At 46.2% G+C, this 16,853-nt stretch overlaps 1 protein-coding gene across 2 annotated transcripts in view; it reads left to right on the forward strand.

Annotated features, from left to right (window-relative positions):
* abl1 (c-abl oncogene 1, non-receptor tyrosine kinase) overlaps nucleotides 1-16,853 on the forward strand; it is a 179,285-nt gene that overhangs the window by 92,592 nt on the left and 69,840 nt on the right. The window contains exon 1 of one of the 2 annotated variants that reach the window (XM_038782501.1): nucleotides 2,049-2,592. The exons of the other annotated variant lie outside the window; for it this stretch is intronic. Coding sequence (XP_038638429.1) covers nucleotides 2,508-2,592 — 85 coding nt within the window. The 5' untranslated portion in view covers nucleotides 2,049-2,507. Of the gene's footprint in view, nucleotides 1-2,048; nucleotides 2,593-16,853 lie in introns of those variants that run through there. 2 annotated transcript variants of the gene reach the window in all.

Genomic DNA, 16,853 nt, shown 5'->3' on the forward strand with positions numbered 1-16,853 from the left:
TTTTACATTGAAAATTTCTATGTAAATTTGTCACATTGTAATTACAGCTTTCCACTGTATGGGTGTAGGGGTCCCACGAGGAGGAGTGTGTGATTGCATCCTCATAATTTCCATAACATGTGCAAATAAAGAACTTTTAATGAGCAGTGACAGAAAATTTATGCAAATGAGACCTTTATGATCTTGACGTTACAAAGTCAATGAGAAAATAATTCCTAAAATTGGAAATGTGAAATCATAGAGCACAGCGGTGGCCATTCATCCCATTATGCTGTTGTTTGAAAGAGCTATGTAATTAATGTACCCCATCTCCCTTTCTGAGTAGCCCTGTAAGTTTTCCTTCAAGTTTATATGCAAATAATTTTGACAGTTCCATGCAGTGCTTTCCAGATCATAACTCGTTGCACAGGGTTACAAAACATGAGGAGGCCATTCAGTCCATCTATCCAATGCCCGCTCTTTCAAACAGCAATTAGTTCGACCCATTCCCTGCCTCTTTCCCCATATTCCGGCAATTCTCTTCCTTCACGGGGCAGCACGGTGGCACAGTGGTTTGCATTGCTGCCTACGGCGCTGAGGACCCGGGTTCGAATCCCAGCCCTGGGTCACTGTGAGGAGTTTGCACAATCTCCCCGTGTCTGCGTGGGTTTCACCCCACAACCCAAAAGATGTGTAGGATAGGTGGATTGGCCACGCTAAATTGCCCCTAATTTTTTAAAAAATCTCCTCCTTCACGTATTTATCTATTTCCTTTTTTTGAATATTTTATTAAATCTGCATCCACTTCAAGCAGTGTATTCAAACTCCTAACCACTCCTTGCGCTTTAAAAAAAAAATATCCTCATGTCCACCTTTTTCTTAACCATTCTGCTCCAGGGTCCCAGGGTCTTTTAAAAAAATTAAAAATTAAGGGGCAATTTAGCGTGCCAATCCACCTACCCTGCACATAGAACATAGAACAGTACAGCACAGAACAGGCCCTTCGGCCCTCGATGTTGTGCCGAGCAATGATCACCCTACTTAAACCCACGTAACCCGTATACCCGTAACCCAACAATCCCCCCATTAACCTTACACTACGGGCAATTTAGCATGGCCAATCCACCTAACCCGCACATCTTTTGGACTGTGGGAGGAAACCGGAGCACCCGGAGGAAACCCACGCACACACGGGGAGGACGTGCAGACTCCACACAGACAGTGACCCAGCCGGGAATCGAACCTGGGACCCTGGAGCTGTGAAGCATTGATGCTAACCACCATGCTACCGTGAGGCCCCTATCTTTGGGTTGTGGGGTGAAACCCATGCAGACACGGAGAATGTGCAAACTCCACAAGGACAGTGACCCAGAGCCGCAATCGAACCTGGAACCTCGGTGCCTAGGCAGCAATGCTAACCACTGCACCCCCAGGGTCCCAGGTTTGATTTCCAGCTTGGGTTACTGTTTGTGCGGTGTCTGCACATTCTCCCCGTGTCTGGGTGGGTTTCCTCTGGGTGCTCTGGTTTCCTCCCACACGTCCCGAAAGACGTGCTTGTTAGGTGAATTGGACATTCTGAATTCTTCCTCCGTGCACCCGAACAGGCGCCGGAATGTGGCGACTGGGGGCTTTTCACAGTAACTTCATTTGAAGCCTACTTGTGACAATAAGTGATTTTCATTTCATTTCAACTTCATTGCAGTGTTAATGTAAGCCTACTTGTGACAATAAAGATAATTATTTTAAACTGAGGATTTTTGTTTGGGTTGCGGGGAAGGTACCAATCAGCCTGTTTTTGTTTTGTTTTGTAAAAGTGATGGAAATGTGAAGTTACCTCCTGCACTGTAAATTCTATGACTGTGAATTCTAGGTTGCTTGTAATTATTTTCCGATTCCTCCCTTCCTCCCGAGCCCCACTTGCCAGTGCCTCTGAGAAACACAAGAACGAGCAGGCTGAGCTTTGACTGGCTTTTATTATAAAACTCGGTGTGGGGGTGGCTCCAGTCTGCTGATGTCACCCATGGAAGCCAGGCAGGAGCTTCAAAGAGCTTCATTGTTGGATGTGTAACGTAAGCAAGTCTCCCAGTCAGTCCTGGGAGGGAGGCAGAGAGAGAGGGGCGGGGTGTGATAGTCAGGAGAGCTCAGGAAAAGCAGGCTCATATGTCTCGCACAGCCTCTCTCCACCGCTCCGGACACCTAATTCGCCCAAAAAAGTTAAGTTGGGTTTGAATTACTGCTACGAAAAAAAAATGGGTGCGGTGCATGTTCGATGAGCTTCAGATCCGACTGCAACCTAAAGGAAAGTTTTCTCTTAAATCAAACATTGAGTGCCTCTTCTCCCCCCCCCCCCCCCCCTTTCTGCTTTTGAATGTGAAGCACACAACCCTGAGCAGGGGTTTGGAGTTGGAATTCTTTTCACTATAAAACGTGGGAGACCACTTCTAAACAAGGAAGAAAAGGGGGGTGGGGGGGGACAAACCAAGAGAGAGAGGAGAAAAAGGAAATCACTTGGAATTGAAGCTTAACAAATGAAAATGCTGGAGATTTGCCGTAAACTGGTGGGGTGTAAATCAAGGAAGACTCTCTCTGCTTCGTCCAGCTGCTACCTAGAAGGTAAGGAGTTTTCAGTGCCTGGAGGGAGGGAGAGAGGCCCTGCAATGAATTCCTGAAGCTCTGTGAGAGAGAGAGAGAAAAAACCTTTGCAGAGGCCTCTTCTCTCATGTGACTGGGGAGAGAGACAGAGTGGGGGAGATGGCAGCCTGCGTCGGCTCAGACGTAAACAGCTGAATTTTGGAAGACATTTTGCTCTTTGCCAGAGTAGCTAACTTTTAGCCTGGTGTTTCCACCCCCTCCCCACGTGTGAGGATCGCTGCTCCCCGCATTGGGCACATCTTAGATTGTAGATTGCCCAACGAGTTTAAAAATGGTGAGTTCTCTGCACGTCAAAGGCAAAGCTGTGTTAAAAATGTTGTGTGCCAGAGAGAAATCAGTCCTGTGGGGGAAATGTGTAACTTTGACACACGTTCTGTTGTGCAGCAATTCATCCCTCGTGAGTTTTCTTTTGACATTGCTTTAACCTATCAACCTACCCCAAAGCTTTATAATTAGGGTTGCAGCATTCATAGTACAATTGAAATGTGCTGTAATATTTTGTTCCCAACTAACTGTATTGCAAATTCACATGACCGATGTAATCACTGAAACAGTGGAACAATTGACAGGATGGACTGATATGCTTGATTAATTTTTTAAGAAAGCATGTTTTTTATGTGACACTTCTAAAGGTACACCGTAGGGAAGGCGAAGGTTTATTTCATTAAAAAAAAATTTTCTTTATAAATTTAAGAGTACCCAATTTTATTGTTTCCCCCCCCAATGAAGGGCCAATTTAGCATGGCCAATTCACCTCCCTGCACATCTTTGGGTTGTGGGGGTGAGACCCATGCAGAAACGGGGAGAATGTGCAAACTCTACATGGACAGTGACCTGAGGCAGGGATCGAACCTGGGTCCTCGGCGGCGTGAGGCAGCAGTGCTAACTACTGCGCTACCGTGCCGCCCCGAGAAGATGATTTAGATAGATAGAACAGTACAGCACAGAACAGGCCCTTCGGCCCTCGATGTTGTGCCGAGCAATGATCACCCTACTCAAACCCACGTATCACCCTATACCCGTTATCCAACAACCCCCCCCCCCAACCTTACTTTTTAGGATACTACGGGCAATTTAGCATGGCCAATCCACCTAACCCGCACATCTTTGGACTGTGGGAGGAAACCGGAGCACCCGGAGGAAACCCACGCACACACGGGGAGGACGTGCAGACTCCGCATAGACAGTGACCCAGCCGGGAATCGAACCTGGGACCCTGGAGCTGTGAAGCATTTATGCTAACCACCATGCTGCCGTGCTGCCCTTTTATTAGTAATAATTATATAGATTACTTTTTCTTTTGGTGATATTATAATCTTTATTAGTGTCACAAGTAGGCTTACATTAACACTGCAATTAAGTTACTGTGAAAAGCCCATAGTCACCACATTCCAGCGCCTGTTCGGGTAGATGCCCCATCCAGAAGTTAGTACTTCTTAAACCCACCACGCAAATTATTTGTGAAGTTTTCATAAGAACTTAAGAAGTAGGAGCAGGAGTAGGCCATTTAGTCCATCGAGCCCACTCTCCCATTCAGTGGGATCATGACTGATCATCAACTTCCAACCCAATTTTCTGCACTATCCCCATACCCCTTGATGAAGAAATCGATTCATCTCAGCCTTGAACATGCTGAATGACTAAGCCTCCACAGCCCTCTGAGGCACAAATTCCAAAGATTCACCAACGGGAATTCTAAAGATTTTGGTTTTGACTAACTGGCTGATTTGAGTCTGACAGAGTTAGTCTCCTGTCTTCCATTGTTTCCTTTTTCAGAACAGTACCTGAAGATGTAGCTTGGGGCAGAACTTGCAAATCAGCTATATCCGTTCTTTGTTATAATTCAGATGGTGCATAGTTCTTATACGGTCAGGAATATCATGCCATGAACAGTGCTAAAGTTGGATTTGTATGTAATCTGGCTTCAACCTTGAAGAGCTGCAAGTGGCTCATCCTGAGGTATGGTACAGGTTTATTAATTTTGGACATATTTACTGTAGGTTGTATTCTTGGTTTTACCTTAAGGTCAGGAAAACTAGCAGAAAATGACCGATTTTGTCTCTTCAGTGTTTTCTTTTCAAAGTATCCATTTTTGAAATAAAAATTATACGTCTCTGGAATGCCTTGGGGTATTTCCAGGTTAAAAGTTTGATACAAGTGCAAGTTGTTGTAGCTTTGTGTGGGTGAAGAGTTAATTGCAAGACTTCAGAAACTATAAACCTATTGTCCAGTATTGCTTATTCTTATAGAATTTCTTATGGAATTTACAGTACAGAAGGAGGCCTTTTGGCCCATCGAGTCTGCACCGGCTCTTGGAAAGAGCACCCTACCCAAGTCCACACCTCCACCCTATCCCCATAACCCAGTAACCCCACCCAACACTAAGGGCAATTTTGGACATGAAGGGCAATTTATCATGGCCAATCCACCTAACCTGCACATCTTTGGACTGTGGGAGGAAACCGGAGCACCCGGAGGAAACCCACGCAGGCATGGGGAGAATGTGCAGACTCCGCACAGACAGTGACCCAAGCCGGGAATCGAACCTGGGACCCTGGAGCTGTGAAGCAATTGTGCTATCCACAATGCTACCGTGCTGCCCTCCTAACCAATAAAGTCTTTTAAAAAAAATAAAATAAATTAATTTAGAGTACCCAATTCTTTTTCCTAATTAAGGGGCAATTTAGCGTGGCCATTCCACCTACCTGCATTTTTTCGGGTTGTGGGGGCGAGACCCACGCAGACACGGGAAGAATGTGCAAACCACACACGGACAGTGACCTGGAACCAGGATCGAACCCTGGTCCTTGGCACTGTGAGGCAGCAGTGCTAACCACTGCACCGCCGTGCTGACCATAACCAATAAAGTCAAGGCCAGCTGACACTGCCCAGACTTTTTCAAAATCAATTTAGGGCATCACTGACTGGGCCAGCATATATTGCCCATCCCTAGTTGCCCTTGAGAAAGTGGTGGTGAGCTGCTGCCTTGAACCGCTGCAGTCCCTGACTCTTGGAAATAGCCTACCTGTCAAGGTATCAGGTGAACGTTACTCATCCACTTGAGACATTTGACTGCTATGCGCATGCCTGAGAGTAAATACAGTTTGCCTCTCAGCAGAGACAGAAGGAAACTTGCTGATGCCTACCCTGATCAGAATCTATATTTGTCACGGACAGGTTGATGGATTATTCTGTTTGATAAGGTGGGAATGCTGGGAACCTGACATGATGCAGAGATAGATAGTTGACCTCCCACTGAATAAATATCAAGACAAAACACATTTGCAACGAGGCAGCAAATACTTTTCTCCTAATTCGGAGACTCCAAATTTTTACTTGCAGGTGACAGTACACTGAGCAAATTTGTTTGGTTTACAGCATTTATCAATTAAATCTGTTGTCAAGGGCAGCAAGGTGGCGCAGTGGTTAGCATTGCTGAGGATCTGGCCCTGGGTCACTGTCTGATGTGGAGTTTGCACATTCTCCCTGTGTCTGCGTGGGTTTCACCCCCACAACCCAAAAACGATGTGCAGGTTAGATGGATTGGTCACGCTAAATTTAAAAAAATATATATAAATTCTAGAGTACCCAATTCATTTTTTCCAATTAAGGGGCAATTTAGCATGATCAAGGGGGCAGCACGGTGGCGCAGTGGTTGGCATTGCTGCCTCACGGTGCTGAGGTCCCAGGTTCGATCCCGGCTCTGGGTCGCTGTCCGTGTGGAGTTTGCACATTCTCCCCGTGTTTGAGTGGGTTTCGCCCCCACAACCCAATGATGTGCAGGCTCGGTGGATTGGCCACGCTAAATTGCCCCTTAATTGAAAAAAGAATAATTGGGTGCTCTAAATTTATTTAAAAAAAATTAAATCTGTTGTCTTAGTTGTGAAAGGGTAGTATTCAAACATTTCTCTGTATGGGGAAAGGGGTCGGTCTGGAAATTCCCACTCCTTTTAAGATTTGCCACAACCTCCAGGATCTCGGTCCCAGTTTCGCAAAGTGTCAGTTGTCTAAAGGAAAATGGTTTTGTGGTTACAAATAGTGCGTTTTCTGAGCAGGCAGCAGCAGAAGCAGTACCACGTTGAGAGAAACACTGAAATTTACTATCTTTGGGGACTTGTCAACCCTGGTTTGAAAATAAGTTGTAAAACATTTTTAAAAAATTGTTTGCATATAATGCAGATGATTTTCTGGAGCGAAGTTGCTCTGCAATCCAGGTGCACATCACCCGAGTATGTTTTGCAGAATATTGTTCAGAGGGTAGATATTGAACCTGTTTTTGTGTCTCTTGGCCCCTGGTCAGAAGGTTGTGCGTTCATTCCAGAGATTTGAGCTGTCACCCAACGTCTTTCAGTTGGGTTGAGTGTCTGCCCCTCATGTAGACTTAGAGGATCCCATGACAATATTTTGAAGAAGAGCTGGGGATTTCTCTCTAATGTCCTGACGAGTATTTGTCTGCCGAGCAGCATCACTAAAAATAAACAATCTGGTCATGATCTCATTGTCGTTTGTGAGTTTGAAGTGCATTGCAGCAGTGACCACATTTCAAATGTACTTCACTTGTAAAGTGCTTTGGGACATTCTGAGGTCATGAAAAGGTGCTGTATAAATGCAGCTATTTATTTTTCCTTCTCTATAACACACGGTTATGTGGGTTCCCATCTCCGGGTTACTGTCTGTGTAGAGTTTGCACAATCTCCCCAGGTCTGCAATGATCTCACGCCCACAACCCCAAAGATATGCAGGATAGGTGGATTGGCCACGCTAAATTGCCCCTTAATTAGGGGGGAAAAAAGAATTGGGTATTCTAAATTTATACAATTTAAGAAAAAAATGTGAAAACCTGGTCCCCCAAAATAGTGGGCAAGGTGGTGCCATCTGGCCAAGCGATGATGGCCAGCCTTTCAATAAAAGCAACTTGCATTTTATATTGCTCTTCTAATGTAGTAAAATATCCCAAGGTGCATTGCAGGTGTGTTATCAGACAATTTTGACATCAAGTTACATTCGATGTTGGGACAGGTGACCAAAAGTTTAATCAAAGAGGCAGGTTTTGAGGAGCAGCTTAAGAGTAGGGAGAGACGAGGGAATAAATTCCAGGGCTCATGACCAGGCCAGCTGAAGGCACAACCACCAGTGGTGGAGCGGTTAAAGTCGGGGATTGACAAGAGGCTAGAGTATAGAGATCTGAGGTTTGCAGGAAAATACAGTGATAGGTTTCAAACCATCTCCCTTAACCTTGAACTGTATACACCTACAATATTTTGTAGTTGCCCGATGCTGAACAAGCACAGCACTGATGGCCTGGCCATCTAACTATGGCTTTGTAGCCACTGGATTTGACAAGCATGGTCAAAGTTACTGTTGGAGGGGGCAGCACGATGGCCTAGTGGTTAGCACAGCTGCCTCACGGCGCTGAGGTCCCAGGTTCAATCCCGGCTCTGGGTCACTGTCCGTGTGGAGTTTGTACATTCTCCCCGTGTTTGCATGGGTTTCGCCCCCACAACCCAAAAATGTGCAGAGTAGGTGGGTTGGCCACGTTAACTTGGCCCTTAATGGGGAAAAAAAATTGGGTAATCTAAATTTTAAAAAAAAAGTTGCTGTTGGATAACTGTGGGAAACTGGATGTTCGATGATGTGGAGAACTTCACTCCAGGTAGCAGAATGAACCCACCTGTAATGGGTGCTCAGGCGTGTGTAAATTTGCTAATGCATTTTAAAAAAGTTAATTTTATGGTATGTGGACATTGCTAGCTAAGTCGGCATTTATTGTCCATCCCTCGTTGGCCTTCACAAGGTGGTAGTGGTGGGCTGCCTTCTTGAACCGCTGCAGCCCCTGAGGTGGAGGTACACCCACAGTGCTATCAGAGAGGGAATTCCAGGATTTAAACTGCTTAGCTGTTCTTTGGCGGTAGTTTGTTGATGATGTACAGGGTTTAATCCGACTTGAATAAAATGGCGCTGACTCGAGCAGTCCACACTCTAGCTTCTGGATGCTTTCTCCACCACTCACCAGTAGTAGCAAAGGTGGGGACTGGGCAACATGCTGCTGTCAGCAGCCGTTGCTGGTGCACGTCAACCAGTATAAAGTACGTTGAGTGATTCAGTATGACTCTGGTTTACGTTTTCGTCCCTGGGGAAGCTGGCTAACATCTCCCTCGGCAGATTTCTGCAGTGACTAATGTCGAGAATTGCATGGTGGAAATCGAGCTTCAATTCTTTCACCCTGTTGGTATTCCGTGGAACTCTGCCACCAGGCCTTCCTGTTTCGTTAAATTTCTTGGTGCTTTAAAGGTAGCATTCATGTTGCAGGGGACCTCTGTGAGGAATGTTTAATGTGCTCCGTCTTCTGAAGGTATCTGTCAGCTTGGTTCAGTCGGTCACACTCTCCAGCTTTTCACCTTTGTTTGAGGAGGAGAGACTGGGTCCACTAGGCCTGTATTTACTGGAGCTTAGAAAAATGAGGGGATCTCATTCTGGCAGCTGGATAGACTGGATGCAGGTGTGATGTTCTCCCTGGCAGGGGGAGGGGGTCTAGAACAAGCTTTCAAAATTTCAGGATAGGTATCAGGCCATTTAAGATTGAGATTAGGAGAAATTTCTGCATGGTGATAAATCTGTGCAATTCACTACCACTGAAGGCTGTGGAGGCCAAGTCACATCATATTTAAGAAGGAAATATACAGATTTCTAGACACCAGGGCATCAAGGGGTTTGGGGAGAGGGCTGGAGTATGGCATTGAGATAGAGGATCAGCCATCATCATGTTGAATGGCGGAGCAGGTTCTAGGGGACAAATGATCTACTCCTGCTCCTAGTGTCTATGTTTCTTGCCCATTGACTTGCAGGCAGCAACATAAACTTCACTGAAATGTGACAGTCCAATTGTGGGGTAGCACACGAGTGGATGTTTACAGGATTCAGAAGGAGCAGCTGTAAAATCAGAGAGCAGGGAAAGCGAGTGACTTCTGTGAAAAGCGATGACCTACATCTGTGACGAGGCCTTTACGCGGGATTGATGGATAGGAAACTAAATATGTGGTTGATTTGATTCTTTGTTTTAAATTCTTCTTTTGAAATTTGTGTTTTTCCCCGTTCTCTTCCTCCCAAGTTTCATCCTCAAAGGTCACACTGAACTTTCCTCTCTGGAGGTGGAGGTGTGGTGGATCGATCTGTAATAATATGGTCCACATTCTGGCGACACCACCCCACTTGCAGGGGAGGATGCCTTCCTTCTGAACTCTTGTTTTCTCAGATGATACCACAAAATCCCAATAAAGTTACTGCTCCCCATTCGCTGTGGCGTCCTCGTACAAAGATGTCAGATGAGTCTGATTAAAACTTAGCTCTCTCGGCTGAAACCTACAGTCTCGTTGTCAATCCACCAGCTCTCTGCCATTGCCGTACTTTACTGTTTTAGCTGTAACATGTTTCAGTTCTTTTTTACTTTTATTGGTCAGCATTGTGCCGTGTGTTTGACATTAATAAAACCACTGTAATCCGTAAGATAGAGGCTAGGAGTTTTAGGATGGTGGGACCTCTCTTCCTGCCATCCGAGGAGATGGCCGGACTGATAACGGTTGCCCCACAGCCATGCAATGCTGCGGTGAGTGTTAATTGACGGGAAGAGGGACTTCTGCCCCGCAGTCAGGAGGAAGTTACACCTCGGAGCTTCTGAGCGCAAGACCTGGAGCAGGCCAATTTGGGGGTCTCGGGGGTAGCAGGGGAAGTGAGGTTGGGGGTGTGTGGGGGGAGCGGTGTTGGTGGAGAGGCGGTGGGGAGGGGGGGGGGGGGGGCTGCTCTTCCTGAAAATGAGGCTGGTGGGAAACTCATTAATTGGCCGCTTAGGGCCTCAGCTGGGCCAAGGGTAGGCAGGCTCGTCTAGATCTTGCCTGCCTCACTAAAATTTGTGGAGGTCGGAGAGTGGGGGAGTCGGGTGGGAGTGCCATCCGAAGAATGTTGCGGTGACTCTCTTGTCTACAAACCCACTGGCAGGGGAATGTAAGATTCTACCCGTAAGCGTTTATTACATGTACATTACAAACATACCTTTAGCATGTTGGAACAATTGATCCAGCAATTCTGTTTGTTAAGTACTGCTTAAAAGTCTGCTTTGAAGTGGCTCCTAAATGCAAGCAAATGGCAAGCGTAGGTTTTTTTTTGATGTGTGATTAGGAATTTTATTGGGGAATTGCAGGAATATGTAAGTTGCTGAGTATGTATCTGAGGAATTGATCTGTTTAATGCAGTGCCAGGAAATGAGGTTCTAGATTGGTGAACTGCTCTAGTAACGGTCAATCAGTTAAATAGAAGTTAGTCACCGGCTGTGTCATTGAACTGTACAGTTCAAATTAATGTGCTGGAGTTTACATTTATATGCAGGAGGAAGTATTATAAAGTAGTTACTTTTTAAAATAAATTTAGAGTACCCAATTATTTTTTTCAATTAAAGGGCAATTTAGGGTGGCCAATCCACCCACCCTGCACAACTTTAGGTTCTGGGGGTGAGACCCACACAGACATGGGGAGAATGTGCAAACTCCACTCGGACAGTGACCCGGGACCAGGATCGAACCCGGTCCTCAGCGCCGGATGCAACAGTGCTAACCACTGCGCTACGGTGCCGCCCTGAGCAATGACTTGTTTGAACGATGCAGATGTCTGGGGCGCAATTTGCCCATCGGGAGACTTAAGTACCGACGCCGGAGTGAAAAACTGGAGTGTTTCACTCCGGCGTCGGAGGCCGCTCCCAGCCCTCTATTCCGGGAATCTGTCATGTTGGGCAGGCCACTCAGCCCATCCGGGCCGTAGAATCGCCGCAACAGCCAGCGTGAATCTCGCCGCGCCAGTTTGGGGGGGGGGGGAATCATGTGCGGGTGCCGGGTGGGCGTGGCGGGTCTCGCTCGGCGCCCTGGCGATTCTCCCACCGGGGGGGGGGGGGGATTCCGCCCCAAATGTTTCAATGGTTCATAACCAAGTTGTAGATCTAAGTCCCACTCCAGACTTCAGTGTACTTTCCAGGCTGGCACTCCCAGTGCAGTATTGAGGGACTGATAGATTGCACAGCGGTATTTCAGAGAAGAGCAGGGAAATTTATATCCTGGCTAATATTTCTCAAAAGCCAGATTATCAAGACGTTTATTATGTTATTTCAGGGACCTGTGTGTGATGTATTTGCCTAGATGACAACAGTCCCTTCACTTCAAAGTAATTCATTGTATCTAAAGCACTCAGATTTTTTTGAGAGGAGTGCTGTGGCGCAGTGTAAATGGTTAGCCTTTCTTTCTAAAGCCAAGTTAAATAACCTGTTCCACTCCCCTTATCAGCAAGAAATAAATTGAAGTGTTGCTGTTGTCAAATCAAAGAGTTTGCTGTCTGCCACGATGCTCATTGCTAGATCTCTAATTGATGCTTGACTGATGCCCTTCATTTCATTTGTCGACATTCTTGGCCTCAGTGGAGACATTGAACACAAATGGAATTCCCACATTTCCTTCATTGCTAAAACTGCTTCCAAAAAGCTCAATTTCAATTTTTGTGCCAAATGCTGTTCCCCTATCCATTTTCTTACTGTCCCGTCCCCCCCTGGGGCTGGTGACTCCCTGGAATGCTATTTGTTCACGCATGATGATGAATCTTGCAGTCACCTGCTGAAATGGTCTTTAGAATGTGGGGCAGTGGTATAGATTGGGGAGGGAGAAGATATTACCACGGCTAAGTCTGATCCTGTCATTGACTAACACACACAGCTGCACACTTCCAGCAAGTGTCCCTGGATAGTAATAAGGAATGGGATCCCTGGCTAACATTCCCTTTACTCATCCAGGGTAGCTACAGCAAATTGTAGCTGCTCTAAACCTTTTAGGCTGATATTGACTAACTCGGCCATTCCGATGGAAGTTGGTGCCACCTTGGTTTGTGTAGTTTTGCTCTTTGCACTGGTGTAACCAGTAGAATGATTGGAAAAGTCATGCCAAATGCTTCTCTTTCTCAATCCTAAGAAGCTCAACGGTGTCCAAGACTTAAATACTGTTTTCGCATCTGAGAAAACTCTTCCAACACCTCTCTGGTGCTCCATCCCTTCCTTGCCTTTATTCTCCCAACTTCCCTCTCTGACCCAACGCTCTTTAATCTATTTTACTTTTGCTTCTTCTGAGCCTTTCTCAGCGACTATGCACTGCGTTACACAATAGGAAATGATTTACTCCTACAGTTAACCAACGTTAATCACCAGTGTGTCCGCCCTTAATAACGCCGTAGGATATTACAGCACAATAGGAGGCCATTCAACCCATTATGTCTGTGCTGACTCTTTGGTTCATTGCTCTTTCACCATAACTTTTTTTCCCATTCATTATTGAACTGATTCTCTTTTGAATGTTACTATTGAATTGACGTCCATTGCTCTTTCGGGCAGCACTTTCCCGATCACAACAACTTGCTGTATAAAAGTGAAAAAAAGCAAGTTTCCTCGTGTCACCTCTGGTTCCTTTGCCAATCACCTTAAATCTGTGTCCTCTGGATACTGACCATTCTGCCACCAAAGAGAGTTTCTCTTTGTTCACTCACTATTTCACTGTTTGATAAATTTTATGTTGCACCAAGTGAGAATTACAGATGGATGGATAGCTTACACATAGCCACAGATAGGTTCAATAATAGATCTCGCCTGCAGCAAGAATTGTTGCATGTTTCAAATTTAAAAACAAAACAAATTTAGAGTATCCAATTATTTTTTTTCCCAATTAAGGGGCAATTTAGCGTGGCCAATCCACCTAACCACATCCTTTTCGGCCGCGAGGGTGAGACCCAGTGCAAACTCCACACGGACAGTGAGCCAGGGCCGGGATTGAACCCGGGACCTTGGCACTGCGATGCAGCAGTGCTAACCACCGTGCCTTCCGCATGTTTCAGATTTGACCCCGTAGGTACCAACAGTGGCCAGGTTTTGATATGTAGTATTTGTGGTGCACTTGTGCTTATTCAAAAGTGTGCTGGAAATCTTTTGGTGGATCTTGCTTGTATCTTGTTAATGTTTTCCTCTTCCTCCATCTTTTTGCAAAACTAACCAGGAAAGTAATTATTTTTACAAGAAATGAATGTGTGGGGTTCCATCCAGGGTGATTAAGAGCCACTAACATGACTGCAGAAGAAATAGATACTTGGTGTTTAAATTGTGTTTTGTTCCATCTCAACGCTTTTTTAATAAACTTTTTTTGAAAAAAGATTAAAAAAACTATTTCTCCTTTTCAATTTAAAGCAGTTTTCAATTTGAAGTGCTCCTGTCAACAGTCCACGTTTCTGAGTATAATTTATGTCCTGGGGTGGCACAGTGGTTAGCACTGCTGCCTCACAGCGCCAGGCACCCGGGTTCAATTCCAACCTGGGTCACTGTCTGTGTGGAGTTTGCCCTTTCTCCCCATGTCTGTGTGGGTTTCCACAGTCCAACGTTGTGCAGGTTAGGTGGATTGGCAGTGCAAATATTGCCGAAAAGGTTAGGTGGGGTTACGGGGATGGGGGCTGGAGATGGGCCTAGGTAGGGTGCTCCATCAGAGCAAGGGCCAGTGCAGAATCAATGGGCTAAACAGCCTCCTTCTGAACTGTAGGGATTCTACGACATGCAGCCGTAATTTCTGAATATTCAGCCAAGATCTTGGAAGCAGGAACCAGAGTGGGTATGCAAAAGATAGCCCGGTCCAAAGCAACACTAGCAGTTACGAGCAGTTACTATCAGCCTTCAATCCTTTGACTTAACGAGAAGGAAATTGTCTTTTTTATTGTTGTTCTGAGCACATTTCACAAGTTTTAGATAAGTTTGAAGCATGGATGGAAGAATAACACATTTAATTTCGCCTGTCCGCTGATCTGTGCAAGTATGGCCAGATAACTGATAGAAATATCAGTCCCCTAAACAAGCCCCCACTCCTCAACGCCAGCGTAAGTTAGTTCAACGTGTGCTTGTGCAGCTGATTAGAAGCTGCAATTTGGCGCACAATTGCTTTTCTCTCCAGCACAAAAGACAAGTCATCGTATTCACAAAGTAGAAACAAACCATTTGTCCCAACTGTTGATGCTTCACATGAGTTTTCTCCCACCTTACTTTATCTAACTCTGACGAGTCTGCATCCTCTGCCTCAACCACTGTTAAAGTAGCTTCCACCCTCTACCTTGTGGAAGTATTGGATCTCTTGTTCAACTTTTGTGCATTGACTGGAGGCTCAGAGAAATAGAATTGCTTTTTGGTAACCTTGTTCCCTTGGTTTAAAAAAAGCGGCCGTGGTGTTTTGATACTGGCAGATTTCTGTGACCTTGCGACAACTGTTGTGTTTAAAAAAAAAATGGGAGTACCCAATTCTTTTTTTTCCCAATGAAGGGGCAATTTAGCATAGCCAGTCCACCTACCTTGCACATCCTTGGGTTGGGGGAGGGGGGGGGAGACCCACGCAGACACGGGCGAATGTGCAAACTCCACACGGACAGTGACCCAGAGCCGGGATCGAACCTGGGACCTCGCCGCCGTGAGGCAGCAGTGCTAAGCACTGCGCCACCGTGCTGCCCTGACTGTTGAGTTTATCAGCCATCAATAATGAAAAAGACAACTTGCTATGTATAAAATGTCTTTAATTTTTTTTAAAAAGGCTCCAGATACTTCATATTTCCACGAGTGGAAATCAATAAAGAAATCCAAACCATTGCCTTGAAGCTCTGTTTTATGGCCATTGAGGTTGAGTCTCAGGGTTAACGAGAGTAGGGTAGAAAGAATCTTCAAGGCATAATGGGTGTTTTATTCCTTTCCCTGAAACCCTCTGTCCTACATGGTGCAACCAGTAGGCCTCCAATGCTATATTTAAGGAGCCCTTCATGTGTGATGTTTTGAGACTTGAGTGTCCACTGCTTATTTTTTAAAAAAATGTTTTTATTCTCCATTTTCACATTTTCCTCAAATTCACACCCCACCCACAAACAGTAAACGGTAACAAATACAAAATCAATCCCCTTAACAATAACAACGATCCCACCCTCCCACCACCCCAAACAACGGCCCACCTGTCAATATATGCATCCAATAAAACAAACTCTCCCACGGTGGAAACAAAAAACAAAGGAGAAAAAGAAAAATGGAGTCCGGGACCTCCCATGGTCACCATAGAGTCTACTCCCCCACCCTCCACACTCAACGTCGTCCAACCTCTGAAAGAGAACAGTACGTGATACCCAAGAGTTGTAAATCCTCCCCCCCCCCCCCCTCCCTCCAACTCCTCCTGCCCACTGCCTCTTGTAAAACTCCTCCCCCCCCAACCTCGGTTCCTTCCCCCCAACTTTCCACCCCGGCTAGACCACTCAGACCCTGTTCTGCCAGGCTCTGATGGCCGCAGCCCCGCCCCCCACCTCACTCCCATTCACTGGCCGGTTTAAAGCGGACAGCGCGGAGGCCCCCGCCTGGGTCCCTTTCCCCCTTGCCCGGCCCTAGGAAAACCCAGAAATCCCCTTTTAGCACACACACCCCTCATATCCACCTACACCCCAAAGAGCCCTCATTTCTATCGCAAGCCCCATCACTTCCCTTGTCCAAATATATACACCATTGGCTCCTTTAGCCCGTGCACCCGCACGCAGTGAAACAAAAAAGAAGAACCAAAAAAGAAGAAAATACAGTCCTGAGGTTACATAGGCACATGGCCATTTCTCAGTTCTGCCACAGTCCTTCTGCTTTCGCAAACTCCTCCGCTGCGTCCGCCGTTCCAAAATAAAAGTCCTTGAGCTTATAAGTCACCCTCAGCTTCGCTGGATATACAATGTCGCACTGCACCGTACTAATGTGCAGTGCCCTCTTCACCCGGTTGAAAGCAGCCCGCCTCCTCGCTAGCTCAACCGTAAAGTCCTGGTATACACATATACCAGCTCCAGCCCACTGCACCACCCGCTTCTGCTTAGCCCAGCACAGGACCTTCTCCTTCGCACTGTACCTACGGAAGCACAAAGTCACTACTCTTGGCGGCTCACCTGCCTTTGGTACAGGCCTCCACGACCGATGAGCCCGATCCACTTCATATCGGGAGGGATCCTCCCCCTCCCCCAATAGTTTTGCCAGCATAGCGGCAAAATACTCTGTCGGCCTCGGCCCTTCATCTCCTTCAGGCAGCCCCACAATCCTCAAATTCTGTCGCCTGGATCTGTTTTACAGGTTTTCCAATTTTCCTCGCAGATCCTTGTTCACCTCCATC

Source organism: Scyliorhinus canicula, chromosome 21 (genome assembly GCF_902713615.1).
Source record: "Scyliorhinus canicula chromosome 21, sScyCan1.1, whole genome shotgun sequence".
Taxonomy (NCBI): Eukaryota; Metazoa; Chordata; class Chondrichthyes; order Carcharhiniformes; family Scyliorhinidae; genus Scyliorhinus; species Scyliorhinus canicula.